The sequence below is a fragment of the Haliotis asinina genome, chromosome 11 (genome assembly GCF_037392515.1).
Source record: "Haliotis asinina isolate JCU_RB_2024 chromosome 11, JCU_Hal_asi_v2, whole genome shotgun sequence".
NCBI lineage: Eukaryota > Metazoa > Mollusca > Gastropoda > Lepetellida > Haliotidae > Haliotis > Haliotis asinina.
Window position 1 is genome coordinate 20,412,044 of NC_090290.1, and position 17,517 is coordinate 20,429,560.

At 38.1% G+C, this 17,517-nt stretch overlaps 1 protein-coding gene across 1 annotated transcript in view; it reads left to right on the plus strand.

Annotated features, from left to right (window-relative positions):
• LOC137256305 (E3 ubiquitin-protein ligase HECW2-like) overlaps positions 1-17,517 on the plus strand; it is a 64,405-nt gene that overhangs the window by 15,198 nt on the left and 31,690 nt on the right. Inside the window, exons 5-7 of the mRNA XM_067794064.1 lie at positions 5,686-5,755; positions 14,072-14,235; positions 16,989-17,137. Of these exons, the coding sequence (XP_067650165.1) occupies positions 5,686-5,755; positions 14,072-14,235; positions 16,989-17,137 (383 nt within the window). The remainder of the gene's footprint in view (positions 1-5,685; positions 5,756-14,071; positions 14,236-16,988; positions 17,138-17,517) is intronic.

Below are 17,517 nucleotides of genomic sequence, written 5' to 3' on the forward strand. Positions count from 1 at the left end.
CTTAAGCATAATATAGTATGCTATGGTTGTCTCCCAGAGAGGATCTTTGAGCAGAATATTGCCTCACTATGCCATGCTTGTCTCCCAAAGGGAATTTTTGAGCAGCGTATGTCTCCAGTGTGCCATGCTTATCTCCCAGAATAGATCCTAGAGCAGAATATGTCCCTTGAATGCCATGCTTGTCTCCAAGAGGATATCTTAGAGCAGAATATGCCCCTTGAATGCTATGCTTGTATCCCAGAGGAGATCCTATAGCAGAATATGTCCCCAGTATGCCACGCTTATCTCCCAGAAGAAAGGTCCTTGAACAGAATATAAACCTATTATGCTCTGCTTGTCTCCCAGAGGAGATGCTTAAGCAGAATATGTCTCTAGTATGCCACGCTTATCTCCCAGAAGAAAGGTCCTTGAACAGAATATAAACCTATTATGCTATGCTTGTCTCCCAGAGGAGATGCTTAAGCAGAATATGTCTCTAGTATGAAAAGGGTTGTCACCAAGAGTTTGTCCTTGAGCAGTATAGTTCATGAGCTCTCCATGTTCGTTGCTTAGAAAAGATCCTTGAGTAGACTAAGTCATCATTGCTCCAAGCTTGTCTCCTAGTTGTGGGCATGAGGCTGAATAAGTCTCCAGTACCATGTGCATTTTGTTGAAACAAACTTGAATGGAATGGGTTTTGAAAATATTTAAACAGATCAAATGTATTTCATCATCATTTCCATCAGCCTCATCAGCCTCACTACAGACTTGGGTCTAATTTCTACGTATTGACCCCTGAAAAGGACTGGAAAAAAAGAAAAAACTGTCTCACATCAGACTTGGGTTTTGGCATTAGCCTTTAGTATTGGCCTATGAGAAGGGATAGAAAGACAAGAAAAAAACCCTGTCTTGCTGCAAACTTGGGGCTGAATATTTGCCTCTGAGAAAGGCTAGAAAAAACCTGTCTCACTCCAGATTTGGTTCTGATTATTGGCCACCGAGAAGGTCTAGGAAGAAAATATAATAGGATTATATGTGTTACGTATAGAATGTCATAAGCGGAAGTATTGTCCTTTTTTTCTTTTTTTTGATCATTGAAAAGGAAATGGAAACAGCATAAAGCAACTCACACAATGAAGAATAATTTCCTGTAGCATTTATCATGCAAAAAATAGTCATGCTGGTTTGGCCATGTGTCCACATTATTCAAAATGAGTGCACGTCCTGGTTTCTGAACAAACATGTCCTGCTGCACCCTGCAGCAGCTAAATGTAGGCCAGAGGAAACTATCACTTGACACAATTTAGAATATTGTGATTCATGAATGGCTGTGGTTGTACTACAGCCCTGGGATAGGTAATCCGGTATAACATACCATTGTCATCCTGCTTTCCCCTTTCAGTTCATTGCTTTGGGATTGCACGAGCCCACATGCTGTAGATATATAGAATTATCCATGTATCGTGGAATCCTAAGTCTGCATCTCTTGAGAATACACTGCCTCTTTTATATCACTGTCTTAATTATTGTGTTTTTGCTGTCATCACACTGTAGAATCTTGCATTTTTTACGTTTAACTATCCATACCTAGTTTGGGTAGATATGGTATCTCAAGTGGTTGCCTAGTGGTGAAAGTGTTTGCTTGTCATGTCGAAGGTCTGGGTTCATTTGTCTACATATGTATGATGTGGACATTTCTGGTGTTGCCCCCGTCATATTGCTGGAATATCGTTAAAAGTGGCAGAAAACTAAACTCACTCACTAATTGTCCACTTGGCTCAAAAGTAGCCCAATGAATTGCATTCTAACTCAAAAACTACTTAACATACAATCCATGGAAAGCTGATAATAATCAAAATATCTGACCAACTCTGTGATATTTTTGCAGAATTTGTCCTAAAAATAAAAAAGTTATTCAGCAAACTATCATTTAATTTTTTACACAGTTCACTATTTGTTACAAGGGAGCAATGTTACAAGGGAGGAGTGCAGAGAGAGGAACAGTCAATTCATTGGCCCGCTTTTACGCCAAATGGATTATAGAAATCATCAAAATTCAAGAAATAGGAAAGAAAGTTAAGAGTGTTAAAAGAATTGGAATACCCTATTATGAAAGAATAAGTAAGCTACGGTGAAAATATAAAAATGGTGGGTAGAGCGAAAGACCATGAAGGTATGACATGTAAGATTGAACACACGCCTTTCATCTCGAACCCCAGTGACTAAGAACTTACAGTGCTCTGCTTTGCTACACAGAGTATATGAGGTTACAGGTCTGATCACATAAAGATACTAGTGACCTTTAACCAGTCGAAAAATCAATAGTCGATGCCAAATAATACTATTTATTTAGAGCATTGATACCAAGTCTTGTAATTCAACTTGAAAATCCCCATGAAGCTCTTACTATTAAAATTTAAAACTTATACCTCTGTCACGTTTACTGGTAAAGATACCAATAGTTCTACAAACAGAAGTGACAGCAGTGTGTAACAAATCACATTTAGGCAATATATCATGAGGGCCCATGATACATCGATGTCTGCCCATAGGAGATGATATGTCTCGATACTACTTACGTAATTTACTAAGAAAGCTAAAACAGGAATTTGTTTGTATCTGTTATTTTTGTTAATTAATGCATTCGGTGTTTCAGTTACAGAAATTAAACATTTTCAAACTGTAGAATACTTGAAGTGATTGAAATATATTTCAAATGATTAATTAACAACTACACGATGTAGCTAGTTAAGAAAGTGAAGAAAGAAAAGATAAAACTTAGAAAGCAGGGTTTTTTTTCTTTTCAGTTATTCTGAATTCAGATATATATTACACTGAGTTGTTTGTTAAAGTATTGGTGTAGAAACACAACTTCCAAAGGGAAAGTTCACTTTCATATTTATTTACATCAAATCAGGGTATACTGAATGTGTTTGACAGTACTTTCTCAAGCTTCAAATGCTGAATTTCTATTAGATGAACAGCTTTTTAAGTGTTTGTTAATGTAAAACAAGTTTTGTTGTATGCGAAATAAAGTCTTAGTCATTTTATCCATCACATCTGTTCTAATTTCAGAAGTTGTATCAGCGTATGTATCATATCAGCAACATTGTAGCAAAATGATTATGTCTCACAGGTTCCTTGCTAATAGTTTCGTTGTATATATATCATCTTATATCATTAAACAGTTATCAGGACATATTGTATCACCTCTAAGCCATGATACACGGCTCTATCTCATAAACTGGCAAAAGCAGATTTTTAAAAGAGGAAAACATCCCTATCGTGTCTCCTAAAACAATGTAGATCTTTACGTTCGTGTGTCCTCAGCAACGTAGACTTTAAACTTGGGATCCCAGGAGATGCAGGATGCCAACTGTATCTACAGGAAATAATTCACACTGACTAAGTATAACACTATATGTCAAATTATTGATTTATATATTCAGACCAGGAATGTCAGTTAAATGGATTTAAATTTATTTACTGTTTCTTTTTCAAACACACTAACACATTTGCATCTGGTGGGGCTGGCTGTAAATTTGGTATGCCAGCATTGTAATATTTTATTTAGTCTGAAATTTTACAGCAGCAAGCTTTAAACTTTAAAGGTCTCATATGTTTGGCATATTTACATTTTTTTAAAGGGTTTTCAATATTGTGAGTCTTGGGGGCAACATTTTGATATGTAGGAATGAATAATCATTTTTATCCAACGCCATGCGTTTAGCACACAGCGGGATATATAGTATTAGGCTCCACCTGTCTGTCTATATGCAATGAAATAAGTAAAGAATGGTTGCCCACAGTCTTTTCATATTTGGTACCTAGGATCATCACAGTATGAGAAAGGTGCTGGTCAGGTTTGTTGACCTTGACCTTCATTTCAAGGTCACAGAGGGGCTTAGCATTTTACCCATGTCAGCAAGAACTGGTTGCTGGATTTTTTCTTGTTTGACATTAAGCTTTATCTAGGGATGCCATAGGGCCCAGTTGATTTTGGTGACCTACACATCATTTTCAAGGTCACACTGACACTTTGAAGGTTTCTGCATGTTCACATACGTTTAGCTTGTCAGCGAGATATCTTAAGAACTGGTCACTGGAATTTCTTCATGTTTGACAACAAGCTTCATCTAGAGATGGTGTAGGGCCCAGTTGATTTTGGTGACCTTTATGTCATTTTCAAGGTCACTGTGACACTCTGAAGGTTTCAGCTGGAAGTTTGATGTGATATTTTGTGGCTGGGAATTCTTACCTTATTGATGCTTGTTATATATTTTTTAAAAATTATTTTTGAACTGACAGTTTCAGTATTGTTCTGGCATGAATTCATTTAGATATGACACCCACTTTTGATCGATAGATAAATATTTGTGAATGAAAGGCTGGATACATACACAGAGTTTCTGATATTTTTATTATTTCCATGCATGTTTGCAGAAAAATCCAGATTGATTGCATAATATGTTGCATATTTTCCACATGTTCACATCATATCTGGCGCTAATGGGAAATAATTGCATCAAGCATGCACTAAGAAAGCATTTCTTGGGGGCAGTGTTGATACGATAAGTATCTGTATCCTTTTCTCATGAATGTCTTTTTTCATTTTCCTCATTTCCTTTTGTCTTTTTTAAATACTGTTTGGTCTTTAACTGAATCATGTTAATCCTGATGCTGATATTTCTTTTCATTAACCTTATCATCATTTTATCTCATGTGTACATAACAAGTGTTTTTTGTAAAGGAATTACTTTTGCATTGAAGTTTCCATTCCTTGAAAGAATAGGCCAATTCCACAAAGAGACTACTGTTTTCTTGATGCCTGCTACTAGAATGGGATGTGCTTGTGTAGCATTCATGTGTACATGATGTCATAAGTTATTTATTGAGGGGGCATTGGTGTAGTCTAGTGGTTAAAGTTTTCGATCATTATGGCGAAAACCTTGGTTCGATTCCCAACATTGTGCATTGTGTGAAGCCCATTTCTTATGTCTTCCGTCTTGATATTGCTGGAATGTTGCTGAAAGTGACATAAAACCATATTCCCTCACGATTTATTGAGGACTAGCAAATTGTCTGTGAAGCTCGCTGTGTTGACACCTATATACTGAACAGCAAAAAAAATGCAATTTTTAAAAAAATGAAATTTCATAAAAGTAATCGTTCATGTTTCTATTTCCTTTTGCTATTGTATTCAATTTTAAAATTTGACAAGAAACCAGTGTTGTATTTCTTTTGCTGCTCCGTATATTTAGAAAAACTGCTTTTTGTATTTACCTTTTCTGGGTTTTTCTCTTTAGCAAACTTGGCACATAGATAGGTCTGTTTGTGAACTGGTTCTTTTTGGTAGTTTTGGATTTCTGAATAAAATATGTTTTGTGTTTCAATTGCAGCAAGTTTGAATTCGATGGTAGCACTCCTTTCTGGAGCTGAATCTTTCAGTACTCTCCTTTCACTTTGCTGTGTACATGTCAAAACATTTTTACATAGTCATAACTTGTAGACACATTCATGAAGAGTATTTTGCCATTCCAGGGGATATTAATGACTTTGTCTTCTTGTTAGAAACTTACCAATTCATCAGTTTTGTAATGTGTTTTCATGACTTTGATTTAGTACCAAAAATGTTAGTTTCATTGGTTGGATGTCAATATGAACGTGAGAACAATGTGGTTATATTTTTTCTTTTGATGTTTTCAGGGAAGTCAGACTGTCAATGGAGAAACTATTCCACTACAGGACAACACACAGTTCAAAGTACTCATCACAGGTTAGTTACTGTGGACAATGATAACATCTGACAAGGTAGCTGCTTTGTAGGTGTGGTGGTCATGGTGTGCCTGTTAGGATAAATGACAAGTGCCCCGGCTTGTGTCAGCCTTGATTACTAAGTATATCATATTATATTGGAAGCAGGTGAGGTTGTCTAGTGTTCAGCCTTGAAGACCTGAGTTAGAGTTTGACCTGGATACACTGTGTCCATTTCTGGTGTCAATCTGTGATTGCATAATTGAAATACAGTCAAGTCTGGTTAATCCGATCTCTGTTTATCCGAAAATCAGCTTTTGTTGGTAACAAACTGGATACACATAATGCTGTCTCATTTATTTAGTAAACCCAATAATTTGCTGTGCAATGAACAATGTTGGATTACCAAGACTTGACTGTATATTGCTTATCATAAAACTATATTCATTCACTCACTCACTCACTCACTCACTCACTCACTCACTCACTCACTCACTCAACCAACCACTCCCTCAACCTCTCACTTGACCACTCAACAACTTATTTAAACTCTCATTTAATTACTCGACCTCGCAACCACTCATTCAACCATTCAACTACTCAACCACTCAACCACTCACTTGACCACTTAACTACTCAGCGTCTTCCTCACCCACACACTTGCTCCAAGATCTCATCTCAATGTAGTTTGGAGGTTCTCTTTATGATAACTAAGGCTAATTAATTCCTCTAATTTCTAGTATGGAGACCCTCAGGATCAATTGATCGTGCAATATTTTAAAATCAATCTGGTATGATTATCGCTATTATGTAATTCCAGGTAATGAATTAGCATGCAGGAAATTATGATTGATTAAAGTCATTATCAGTTGTTGCCAACCTAGTTCAATCAATGATCAGATTTCAGCCCGTCTCAACACCGAGTGTAGCTGAAATGTTTAGAATTAGAGCCATTATGGACCTTATGTTTCAGACCAGGAATTAGTCTGATGAATGTAACGAGGTAGATCCAGCCTAATATGTTGTGACAACTCTTTCTAGTATGTGGCTTGAATTTTTATCTGACAATGGTGAAGACTATATAGAAGAAAAGACTTCAATTTAATAGTGATGAATGTGATCTAGACTCAGACCTAGACAGTGTTCGCAGTAGGTCTTGTATGAGTGCGTGCAGAAATAAAATTATGAATATGTAGTCCAAATGTTTTGTGTGTGAAATTTTCATTACAGTAAGTCTTCAATAATTTCAATATTTATTGCTTTCTCTACATGTTGCTGTTTTAACATACTTTTTAAGATTATGGTCAGAATCTGTGTGTTCAAAACATGCACGCAAACTACCTTTTGCATGTTTTTATTATTTTATTGCTTGAAAAATGCAGCGTAACTAACATGAACACTGCAACTGATAGTCAAACATATTATGAAAAATGATTTGCAGTTGAACATTTAAATGACACAGGGCACCCGTGGCGAGCCACCTCCTCGTGGTGGGTGCTGGGTAACGCCAAGAGCTCACCGACATCCCCGTAGTGGACCCGGGAGGATATTTGGTCCACCAACCCGTTTGCCGTGGGTTGCAGCCCTGTGTCGGCGGAGGAGGGGATCCTGGTGGTTGAGAGCAATAGGAGCTTGCAACCGTGTTCCTGTTGCTCAATACACCACTTCGGCCCTGACTTCGCCTAGACGGGTGGTCGAATAGGCCCGGTTCGACCAATCGGCTGGTCATGCCAAGCCCTGTGCATGGGGCATTATTATATTTATCAATGCACATATATCATTTGGAATCGTTGTAAATTTGGACTTGACTATATAATCTAAAACATTTTGAATTTGAAGTATGTTGTTCTGTAATTTGCCTAGAGCCCTATGCCAGAAGGCGGTGGCTCATGGGCCAATCTGGTAGAATTATTAATCTCTTAATTCTTCTGCTGGAGTATATCATCCGGGTATCCTTGGTGCTGCAAGCTGGAGGCCCGCTTGCTTTAGCATTGTCCTTGTGATACTCCATGGTGGGTGGGGAGCTCGGATGATGAATCATATGACACCAATCATGGCTTATGAAATACCCCCCAAAAAAACCAAACGTCCACTTGAAATTGATCCCGTTGATACTTCTCATAGACCGTCTCTATCGATTGAGTATTGGCCACGTTTCCTCGTTAATGAGACTCTGGACAAGACACCATTGAAGTTGAACCCTTTCACAGTATCTAAGGGCATTCAAGGTATTGCTGGGGATGTCAAGAACATTAGACGCTTGCGTTCGGGTGCATTACTAATAGAGTGTGGCAAGAAACAGCAGACAACCAATCTGATGAACATTGAATCTTTTGTGGGCATTCCGGTCACGGTCTCTGCTCACAAGACCTTGAACACAAGTAAAGGTATCGTCAGAGATCGTGATCGGTTGTTTGCTGACATGTCCGAGCTTGATATAGCATGCGAAATGAAGGCTCAAGGTGTGCTGTATGTGAAGCGCTTTTCCACCCGAAAAAACAATGAAACAATCCAAACAAATACCTATCTGTTTTCTTTTTCATTGCCAAATGCTCCCAAATCAGTAAAGGCGGGTTACTGCAATATCCAAGTTGAAACCTACATCCCCAACCCGCTCAGGTGTTTTAAATGTCAGAAATATGGACACGGTGTATCTACCTGCACATTGTCTGTTGTGTGTGCTCACTGTGGTGAGAAGACACACACAACAGAAGATTGTGACAGTGACTTTAAAAAATGCACTAACTGCTCTGGCGACCATTCATCTTCGTCAAAACAGTGTCCAATATGGAAAGAGCAAATGGCGATTAACAAAATAAAGTTCACCCAAAATATCTCTTTTTCTGAGGCAAAGAAACTGGTGAAGAGATCTGACCTTCTAGAAAGTTATGCTACAGTAGCAAAATCATCATCTGAATCCAACTCTAAAATAACAAAATCATCCACAGGATGCCAAACTACCTTGACTTGGGTCAGTTCCGACTCCCCACAGGTTTTATACCCTGCTATATCATCCCAGACTGAGGAATCACTTCCTGCTACATCAAAGTCCTCTGATCATAAGTCATCTTCACAGTCACGCTCTGAGTCTCATTCAACAGCTGATAGACAACAAATTGTTAAAACTAAACCCAAACCTAAGTCTGATGCTTCAAAGCAACAAAGTGGCAGAGCTCCTAAGGGGTCACAAAATAAAATTCAATTGTTTAATAAATATGGGTCTCTTGAAGATATGGACGTTTCTGAAAACGTCCATTCTAGGGCACATAGCTTGTCGCCCTCCAAAAGAGTGCGGGGTAGATCCCCCAAAAATCCCCCCAAAAGATAATTTATTCCAACAATATTGTACAATGGAACTGCAGAGGTTTGAGGACTAATTTACATGAATTACAGCTATTAGTCCAAGATTTCACAACTTCAGCGTTATGTCTCCAAGAGACATATTTAAAACAAACAGATGCATTTGACCTTCGCCATTTTAATGCATATCATTCTTTTTCACCTCCGGGTGATAGAGCCACTGGCGGGTCATCCGTTCTAGTCAGACAAAACGTTATTCAAAGCCCTGTATCACTTAATACTAATATGCAGGCTGTTGCTGTGAGAATTACTTTACATGTAGCGTTTACGCTATGCTCGCTGTATATTTCGCCGTCTTCGACGTTTGCCAAAACTGATCTGCAAGCTCTCTGTGACCAACTCCCGAAGCCCTGTATTATAATGGGAGATTTAAATGGGCACAACCCTCTCTGGGGTAGTGTAAATATAAACGCTAAAGGTAAGTTGTTGGAGGACTTCTGTTCTGACAACGATTTATGTATTTATAATGATGGCTCCAATACGTATTTACACCCTGGGACAGGGACCTATTCTGCTCTTGACCTGTCACTCACAAATTCAGAACTACTTAATGAATTCGAATGGTCAGTCCATGATGACCTCTGTGGAAGTGACCATTTTCCTACTATATTAAAAGCTGTAACTCCATCCCATGTTCCTCCATCATCAAGACGGAATTTTAAAGAGGCTAACTGGACTTTATATGAAACACTGTGTGCTGAAAAGCTTAAACCTGAACGTTTTACTGACGTTCCTGATGCTATTAAATGTTTTTCTGATGAATTGAACTCCATAGCTGATGAGTGTATACCAAAGTCCTCTGGAGTTCCACACATAAGAAAACCATGGTTCAACGATGAATGCAAACAAGCTAGGAAGGCAAGGAAAAAAGCAGAACATTATTTCCGTCGCCATCCTATGGTGCATAATTTGAATAAATTTAAAATTTTAAATGCTAAAGCACGGCGTACTTTTAAACAGAACAAACGCCAATCTTGGCAAAATTATGTATCTAAAATAAATTCTCGGACACCCATGTCCAAGGTATGGAATATGGTCCAGAAAATTAAAGGTAAAGGTACTAAATCTACTGTCAATCATCTTAAACATGGAGATCAAGTACTTACCGATAAATCAGATATCGCAAATAAACTGGGTGAAACCCTTGCTAAACACTCTTCCTCTTCTAATTATTTACCTAAATTCCAGCAGTATCAAAAACAACAAGAAAAGAAAACTATTAATTTCAACTCAGATAATGGGGAAGATTATAATGAAACTTTTTCGATTCATGAGCTCCATACTGCTCTTGATCAAGCTCATGATACTGCTACAGGAGCTGATAACATACATTATCAACTCCTGAAGCACTTACCAGAATCCTGCCTAGAAACTCTCCTAAATATTTTTGATGATATTTGGACATCGGGTAACTTTCCTTCATCATGGCGTGACGCCATAGTAGTACCCATACCTAAACCTGGACGTGATCATACCGATCCATCCAATTATCGTCCGATTTCGTTAACTAGCTGTGTTTGCAAGACCATGGAACGCATGATAAATAATCGACTTGTTTGGTACTTGGAAACAAATAACCTTATAACTGATATACAGTGTGGTTTCCGTAAAAACAGAAGTACTGTCGATCACTTAGTGCAACTGGAATCATTTGTTAAAAATGCACTGATTAATAATCAACATGCTGTGTCTATCTTTTTTGATCTTGAGAAGGCATATGACACAACCTGGAAATATGGTATTTTAAGAGATTTACATGACTTCGGCTTGCGAGGTCGTTTGCCTCAATTTATTGCCAACTTTTTAAATAACAGACAGTTTCAAGTTCGAGTGGGTTCTACCCTGTCTGATCATTACAATCAGGATCAGGGTGTTCCACAAGGCAGTATTCTGTCTGTCACACTTTTTAGCATCAAGATAAATAGTTTATCAAAAGTTTTAAACAATTCAATTGATGGATCGTTATTTGTGGATGATTTTAATATTTCTTGTCGTGGGAAAAATATGCATACCATTGAACGGCAACTGCAGCTTTGTTTAAACAAAATAAATAAATGGTGTCTTGAAAACGGCTTCAAATTTTCTAAATCGAAAACTAACTGCATACATTTTTGTCGTAGATATAAACCCCATAAAGATCCTGAACTGTCTCTAGATGGAACGCCCATTAAAGTTGTGAAGGAAGCCAAGTTCTTGGGTCTAATCTTTGATTCACATTTAACTTTTTTACCACATATTAAATCACTTAAAACTAAATGCCTGAAAGCACTTGACTTGTTGAAAGTTGTTTCAAATTCAAAATGGGGAGGGGATCAAGCTACCCTTCTCCATCTCTATCGATCACTAGTTCGTTCTAAACTTGATTATGGCTCAATCGTTTACGGGGGAGCCTGCAAAAGCAATCTTAAACTTCTTGATCCTGTCCATCATCAAGGTCTGAGACTTTGTCTTGGATCTTTTAGAACTTCACCTATTGACAGTCTCTATGTTGAGGCTGATGAACCTTCTCTTGAGCAGCGCCGTATAAAGTTAGCTTTACAATACATTACTAAATTATACTCTAATCATTCTAACCCTGCATATAACTGTGTTTTTAATCCCCTTTATGAGGATTTATACAACAAAAAGTCTTCTCTTGTCCCGCCTCTGGGACATAGAATTACACCTTTTCTTTCTGCTGCTGGGATTGAGCTGGAAAACATAGCTCCCTCCCGTCTTCTTTCTTCTCCTCCCTGGCAGTTGGTCAGGCCTCAAGTAGACCTAACATTGACCACATTTAAAAAATCAGAGACTAATGAATTACAATATAAGCAAAAATATAATCAATTAAAACATAAATATAGCAATTATAAATCCTTATTTACAGATGGGTCCAAGGATGGTGGCGCTGTGGCTTGTGCCACTGTCATTGGATCCAGAACAATATCTTCTCGATTACCAGTTAGTAGTTCTATTTTTACAGCTGAAGCTAACGCCATATTAACAGCTCTCAAATATATTCAAAGACACCCTAAACGTAAACAATATATAATCTATTCAGACTCTCTTTCTTGTCTCCAGGCGATTAAAAATTTATCATGTAAACATCCACTTTTAATTGACATTATTGAATTGTATAATAATCTTGCTACTGGCCAATACGACATCGTCTTCTGTTGGTTACCCAGCCATGTAGGCATTTCAGGGAACACAATGGCCGATCTTGCTGCCAAGGCAGCACTCAACAAATCTGTGACACCGCTTCTTATTCCCTACAGTGATTACAAAGCCACCATTAGATCTTATATCCGTGATCTGATGCAAAAGAAGTGGGACACCCAAGTGGGTATAAATAAATTACATGAGATAAAACCTTACATTGGTTATACCCACTTGGGTTGTCAATCCAGATTTGAAGAGGTCATACTACGACGATGTCGTATTGGCCACACTAGATATACTCATGCATACCTGTTGAAAGGTGAGGATCCTCGATTTTGCATCCCTTGTGATGAGAGAGTCACGGTCAAGCATATTCTGCTTGACTGTGTTGAATTCTCCATCACAAGGGATAAATATTTTACAGTTAAAACAATGAAGGATCTTTTTACCAACGTTAATTCTCATTTTATTATAGGTTTTTTAAAAGAAATTGATTTTTTGGGTGAATTTTAATAGTATGTTTCTGTAAATAGATGTATTTTAATGATTGGTAGTTTGAATTAGTAACTTGAATTGTTGGTGGCTGTACCCTCAAAGGGGGTTGAAGTATTGTAAAATTATTGTCCTCCTGAGAGGGTGCGTAAGTCCACAAACATTCACAGTAAATTTAAGTCTGCCAGGTTTTTAATTGTAGTATTCATGTTGTTTTAATTTTGGCTAACCTTTCGTACAATCGCCAGCAGCTGAGGGGATGATGTAAATCCAACTAGGGTCCATGCAGGTAGCAAAGGTACTGTAAGTCCCCATGGTCCCTAGTGTGGTGATCTACCTTCAGTTGTTGGCGATCTATAGTCTGTTTTTATTATGTATTGTCTAAATAGTGCTATTAGTTTTAACTTTCCATACTAGTTTTACTTAAAACTGTGATATGCTAGTTGTTTTACTGTCCTCCGTTGACAGATTTTTCCATATGCATATATTTAATTTAAATGTTCTCGTCACGATATGGCTGAGATATTGCCGATGTGACGTTAAACATTAACTCACTCACTCACTTAAATGACACAGCAAGTGTCTGCATTGCACACAGCAAGAAACTATAGTATCAATTTTTTTACTAGCCCAGAAAATGATACAAATTTTAACATTGTTTATGCTGTTGAAGCTAGCAAAGGCGTAATGCTGGGGGAGAGATTTTGAGATGGGGCCAGCTTACATGAGAAGATGAGTACATAAAACCCCTCGCTTGCTCGCTCACTCACCCACCCACCCACACTGTTCATCCTGTTCATCCTCACTCGCTCACTCACTCAATGTTCAGTGACTGATTTTCAAAAATTGTGCACAGTAATTTGAAGCAGTGCATTTCACTTTAAATAACTATGTCTTGCTGACTAGAATATTACTAAAAGCAGTTTAAAACCCCTCTCTTGCTCGCTTGCTCGCTCGCTCACTCACTCACTAACCCACACTGTTCATCCTCCCTCGCTCACTCACTCACTCACTGTTCAGTGACTGATTTTCAAAAATTGTGCTCAGTAATTTGAAGCACCGCATTTCACTGTGAATAACTATCTCTTACTAACTGGAATATTGCTAAAAGCAGTTTAAAACCTTGCTCACTCACTGACTCACTCACTCACCAACCAACCAACCCACACTGTTCATCTTCCATCACTCATTCACTCATTCACTCACCAACCAACCAACCCACACTGTTCATCCTCACTCACTTACTCACTGTTCATCAGTGACTGATTTTCAAAAATACCCTGTTCACTTAATAATGTCTTTTGTAAGGGTAATCATTCAAGTGCCATATTAATTTGTTCTCCAGATATGGAAGCAGCTAATCTGAAGAAGGGCATGTTTTTCAACCCTGACCCATATGTGAAGCTGCTGGTCATCCCAGGGAAGACAGAAGAACAACAGACTCACCACATGAAGGAGATGAGGTCATCCATTGAACAGAACACAACCAACCCAAAGTGGAATGGCCAGGTAAAGATCAACTTTGTCTTGATTAGTTGAAAGTGAGGATATACTTTAATGCAATTGGAGTCAGTGTTCTGAAGCAACCAGTAAGCAAATACATTTCAGAGTGGACAAGAGGAATTTTCTTGTGGACTACCCAGATTACCATTAGGTTGTTGGCATTTTTGTTGTAGGTTATCCTGAAGGATGAGAGAAAGTACTTGTCATTTTCTGATACATTATAAGAGAGGAGATAGCCTTCTGGTGTCCCCTGCTGTAATATTGCTGGAATATTGCTGAATGTGAACCACCTCACCTCACCTCACCTCACCTCACCTCACCTCACCTCACCTCACCGTGACCTCACCTCACCTCACCTCACCGTGACCTCACCTCACCGTGACCTCACCATGACACTTTGCCTGAATGGGACAAAAAAAGAAACTTTTGTGAAAAACTGACCTCTTTACCCAGTCTGAAAACACACAAATCCCATTGATTGTACGATGATGGTTATTGGTTAAATATTTAGTATACAGATGGTGGTAATTTGTTAAATGTTCAGTTTACAGATGATGGTAATTGGTTAAATGTTCAGTTTACAGATGATGGTAATTGGCTAAATGTTCAATTTACAGATGATGGTAATTGGCTAAATGTTCAGTTTACAGATGATGGTAATTGGTTAAATGTTCAGTTTACAGATGATGGTAATTGGTTAAATGTTCAATTTACAGATGGTGGTAATTCGTTAAATGTTCAGTGTACAAATGGTGGTGATTGGTTGAATGTTAAGTGTACAGATGTTGGTAATTGTTTAAATGTTCAGTGTACAAAACACAAATTGGGTGAACTTAAGTTGGTTTTGGTCAGTGGATGATCATGTTGTTCAACGTAGCTCCTGAACATTCCGAAAGCTGCTGTCACATCCCACCCAGTAGCACAGGAGGTGGGTGATTCCTTAGCCAAGTGACATGCCTAAGTTCATGGAAATCTGTATAATCAGGGATGGCAATTTTCCACAAATCTGGAAATCTGCAGATCGAGATGCAAATTAGTTGACCCTAGACCCTGTTGGAGGCCTGCGGACCAAGCTGATTTTTTAGCTGAAGTCACTTTCACCTGTTGCCATCAGTGTTTACTGAGATAAGATAAGATAAGATAAGATGAGATAATACTTTATTATCCCGAGGGAAATTTTGGTTACATCGTAAACAAGACACTGAATCACAACATACTTTACAAGAACGCTAAAATCATGCACATACAGATAAATACCATACAAAGAGCACTAAGATGTTGCGGTAAGATAGGACTAACATGCTGCGATAAAAGGTGAAAACAGTTTGTAAAAAAGAAGCCTCATGGGATAAGATGGTATAAAAGTAATAAAAATTATTAACTGTTAAAATAGCGAATACCAGCTGGTACAAAAGACTGACGGAACCTGTTTGTTCTGGCTGTCGGCATGCGCAGACGGCGTCCTGATGGAAGAAATTCAAAATCATAATAGAGAATGTGAGAGCTGTCATTTACAATTTTCTGCACTTTTTTAACAATTTGCTGCTCGTAAATTTGGCCGATAGGAGTTACTGATTCTGAACCAATGATTTTGCGTGCTGTGTCAACAATTTTGTTGAGTTTAGCTTTGTTTTGAACAGACAGGTTACCAAACCAACAAAGAAGATTGAAAGTTAAAATACTTTATAAAGGTTTTGTAGAAAAGAACCATGAGTGAACAATCAATTCTAAAAGTGTTTAAACGACGAAGGAAGTACAACCGCCGCTGACCTTTCTTGTAAACATAATCAACGTTATCGTTCCAGGATAATCTTGAATCCAGGACAGTGCCCAAATACTTGTATGTGTTTACAATTTCAATATCTTCGTTGTTGATTGAAATCTGGGCCAAAGGATCACAAGTTTTTCTGAAATCAATAATCATTTCTTTTGTTTTCTTAGTATTTAAGATCAAAAAGTTGTCTTTACACCAATTTGTAAAGTTAGATACTTCATTTCTGTAGTCAAGGTCAGCAGATTTCAGAAGTGAAACAATAGCTGCATCATCAGCAAATTTGATGTTAAAACAGTTTGTTGCTTTAGTAACACAATTATTGGTGTAAATTATAAACAGCATGGGTGATAAAACACATCCATGTGGTGCTCCAGTAGACAGGTTGGCAGTGGAAGACTTCATTCCGTTCACAGTAACACACTGAGGTCTGTCAATCATAAAGGCGTTTATCCATTTGACTAAGTTACTGTTTACACACAAATTCGAAAGTTTAGACAGAAGCAAATGGGGTTGAATAGAGTTAAAAGCAGATGAGAAGTCCGCGAAGAGGATTCTAACGTATGTACCACTGGTTTCCAGATGTTTGTAGATGAGGTTCAGGAGCGTAAGCGTAGCGTCGTCTGTACCCCGTCTCTGTCTGTAGGCAAACTGGAGTGGGTTGAGTTGGTCTTCTACTTCTCGCATTAGTAGCTTTTTGATAATCCGTTCAAGACTCTTCATGGCTACAGACGTGAGGGCAACTGGACGATAGTCATTACACACTCTGGGATTTTGTATCTGTAGATTAGAGTGTGGTTGGTAACCACAGTTAATGTAGGAACTGAGATGAAATTCAAGAGTTCACTGGTCAATTGACGGAAGAAAAAATGCATTTTGAGTCTAATGTCCTGCATGGAAATGGGCAGTACAAGTGGATTTTCATTATTAGCTTTATTTGGAACGCCATTTTCAAGATGTGTCATTTATGAGATATCCTTTCCTACAGATTTTCAACATTGACGTTCTGATGTCAGACATCCTAGACTTTGAGGTGAAGGACAAGTTTGCAAAGAGTCGACCTACAATCAGCCGCTTCCTGGGCAAGGTGACTGTCTCAGTACAGAGAATTTTGGATAAAGTAGCGCAAGGCCCAAGGTAGATATATTTACACCCTCAATATTTTTGTGTACTATATCACTATTCTGTCAAATAGCCATCTCATGGTTCAAGCGTACACTCATCATCCTAAAGATCTGGATCTTCATTTTCAAAGCTCTCCGGTGTTAAGATGGATGTAAGTGCCATACATAACACCAGTTTATTACTGTCTTAGCTCTTAGGAAGCTTTGAAAATCTATGCTCAGGGCCCAGATTATCAGAGCTCTCTGAGCGCTAAGATAGCCGTAAGTGCCATACATTAACATTGATTTACGATTATATTAGCGATAAGAGAGCTTTGAAAATCTAGCCCCTGGTTTCCATTTCTTAGAATGGGTGCAATGTTTGAATCCAGATCCTGGTATATGGCAAAAGCA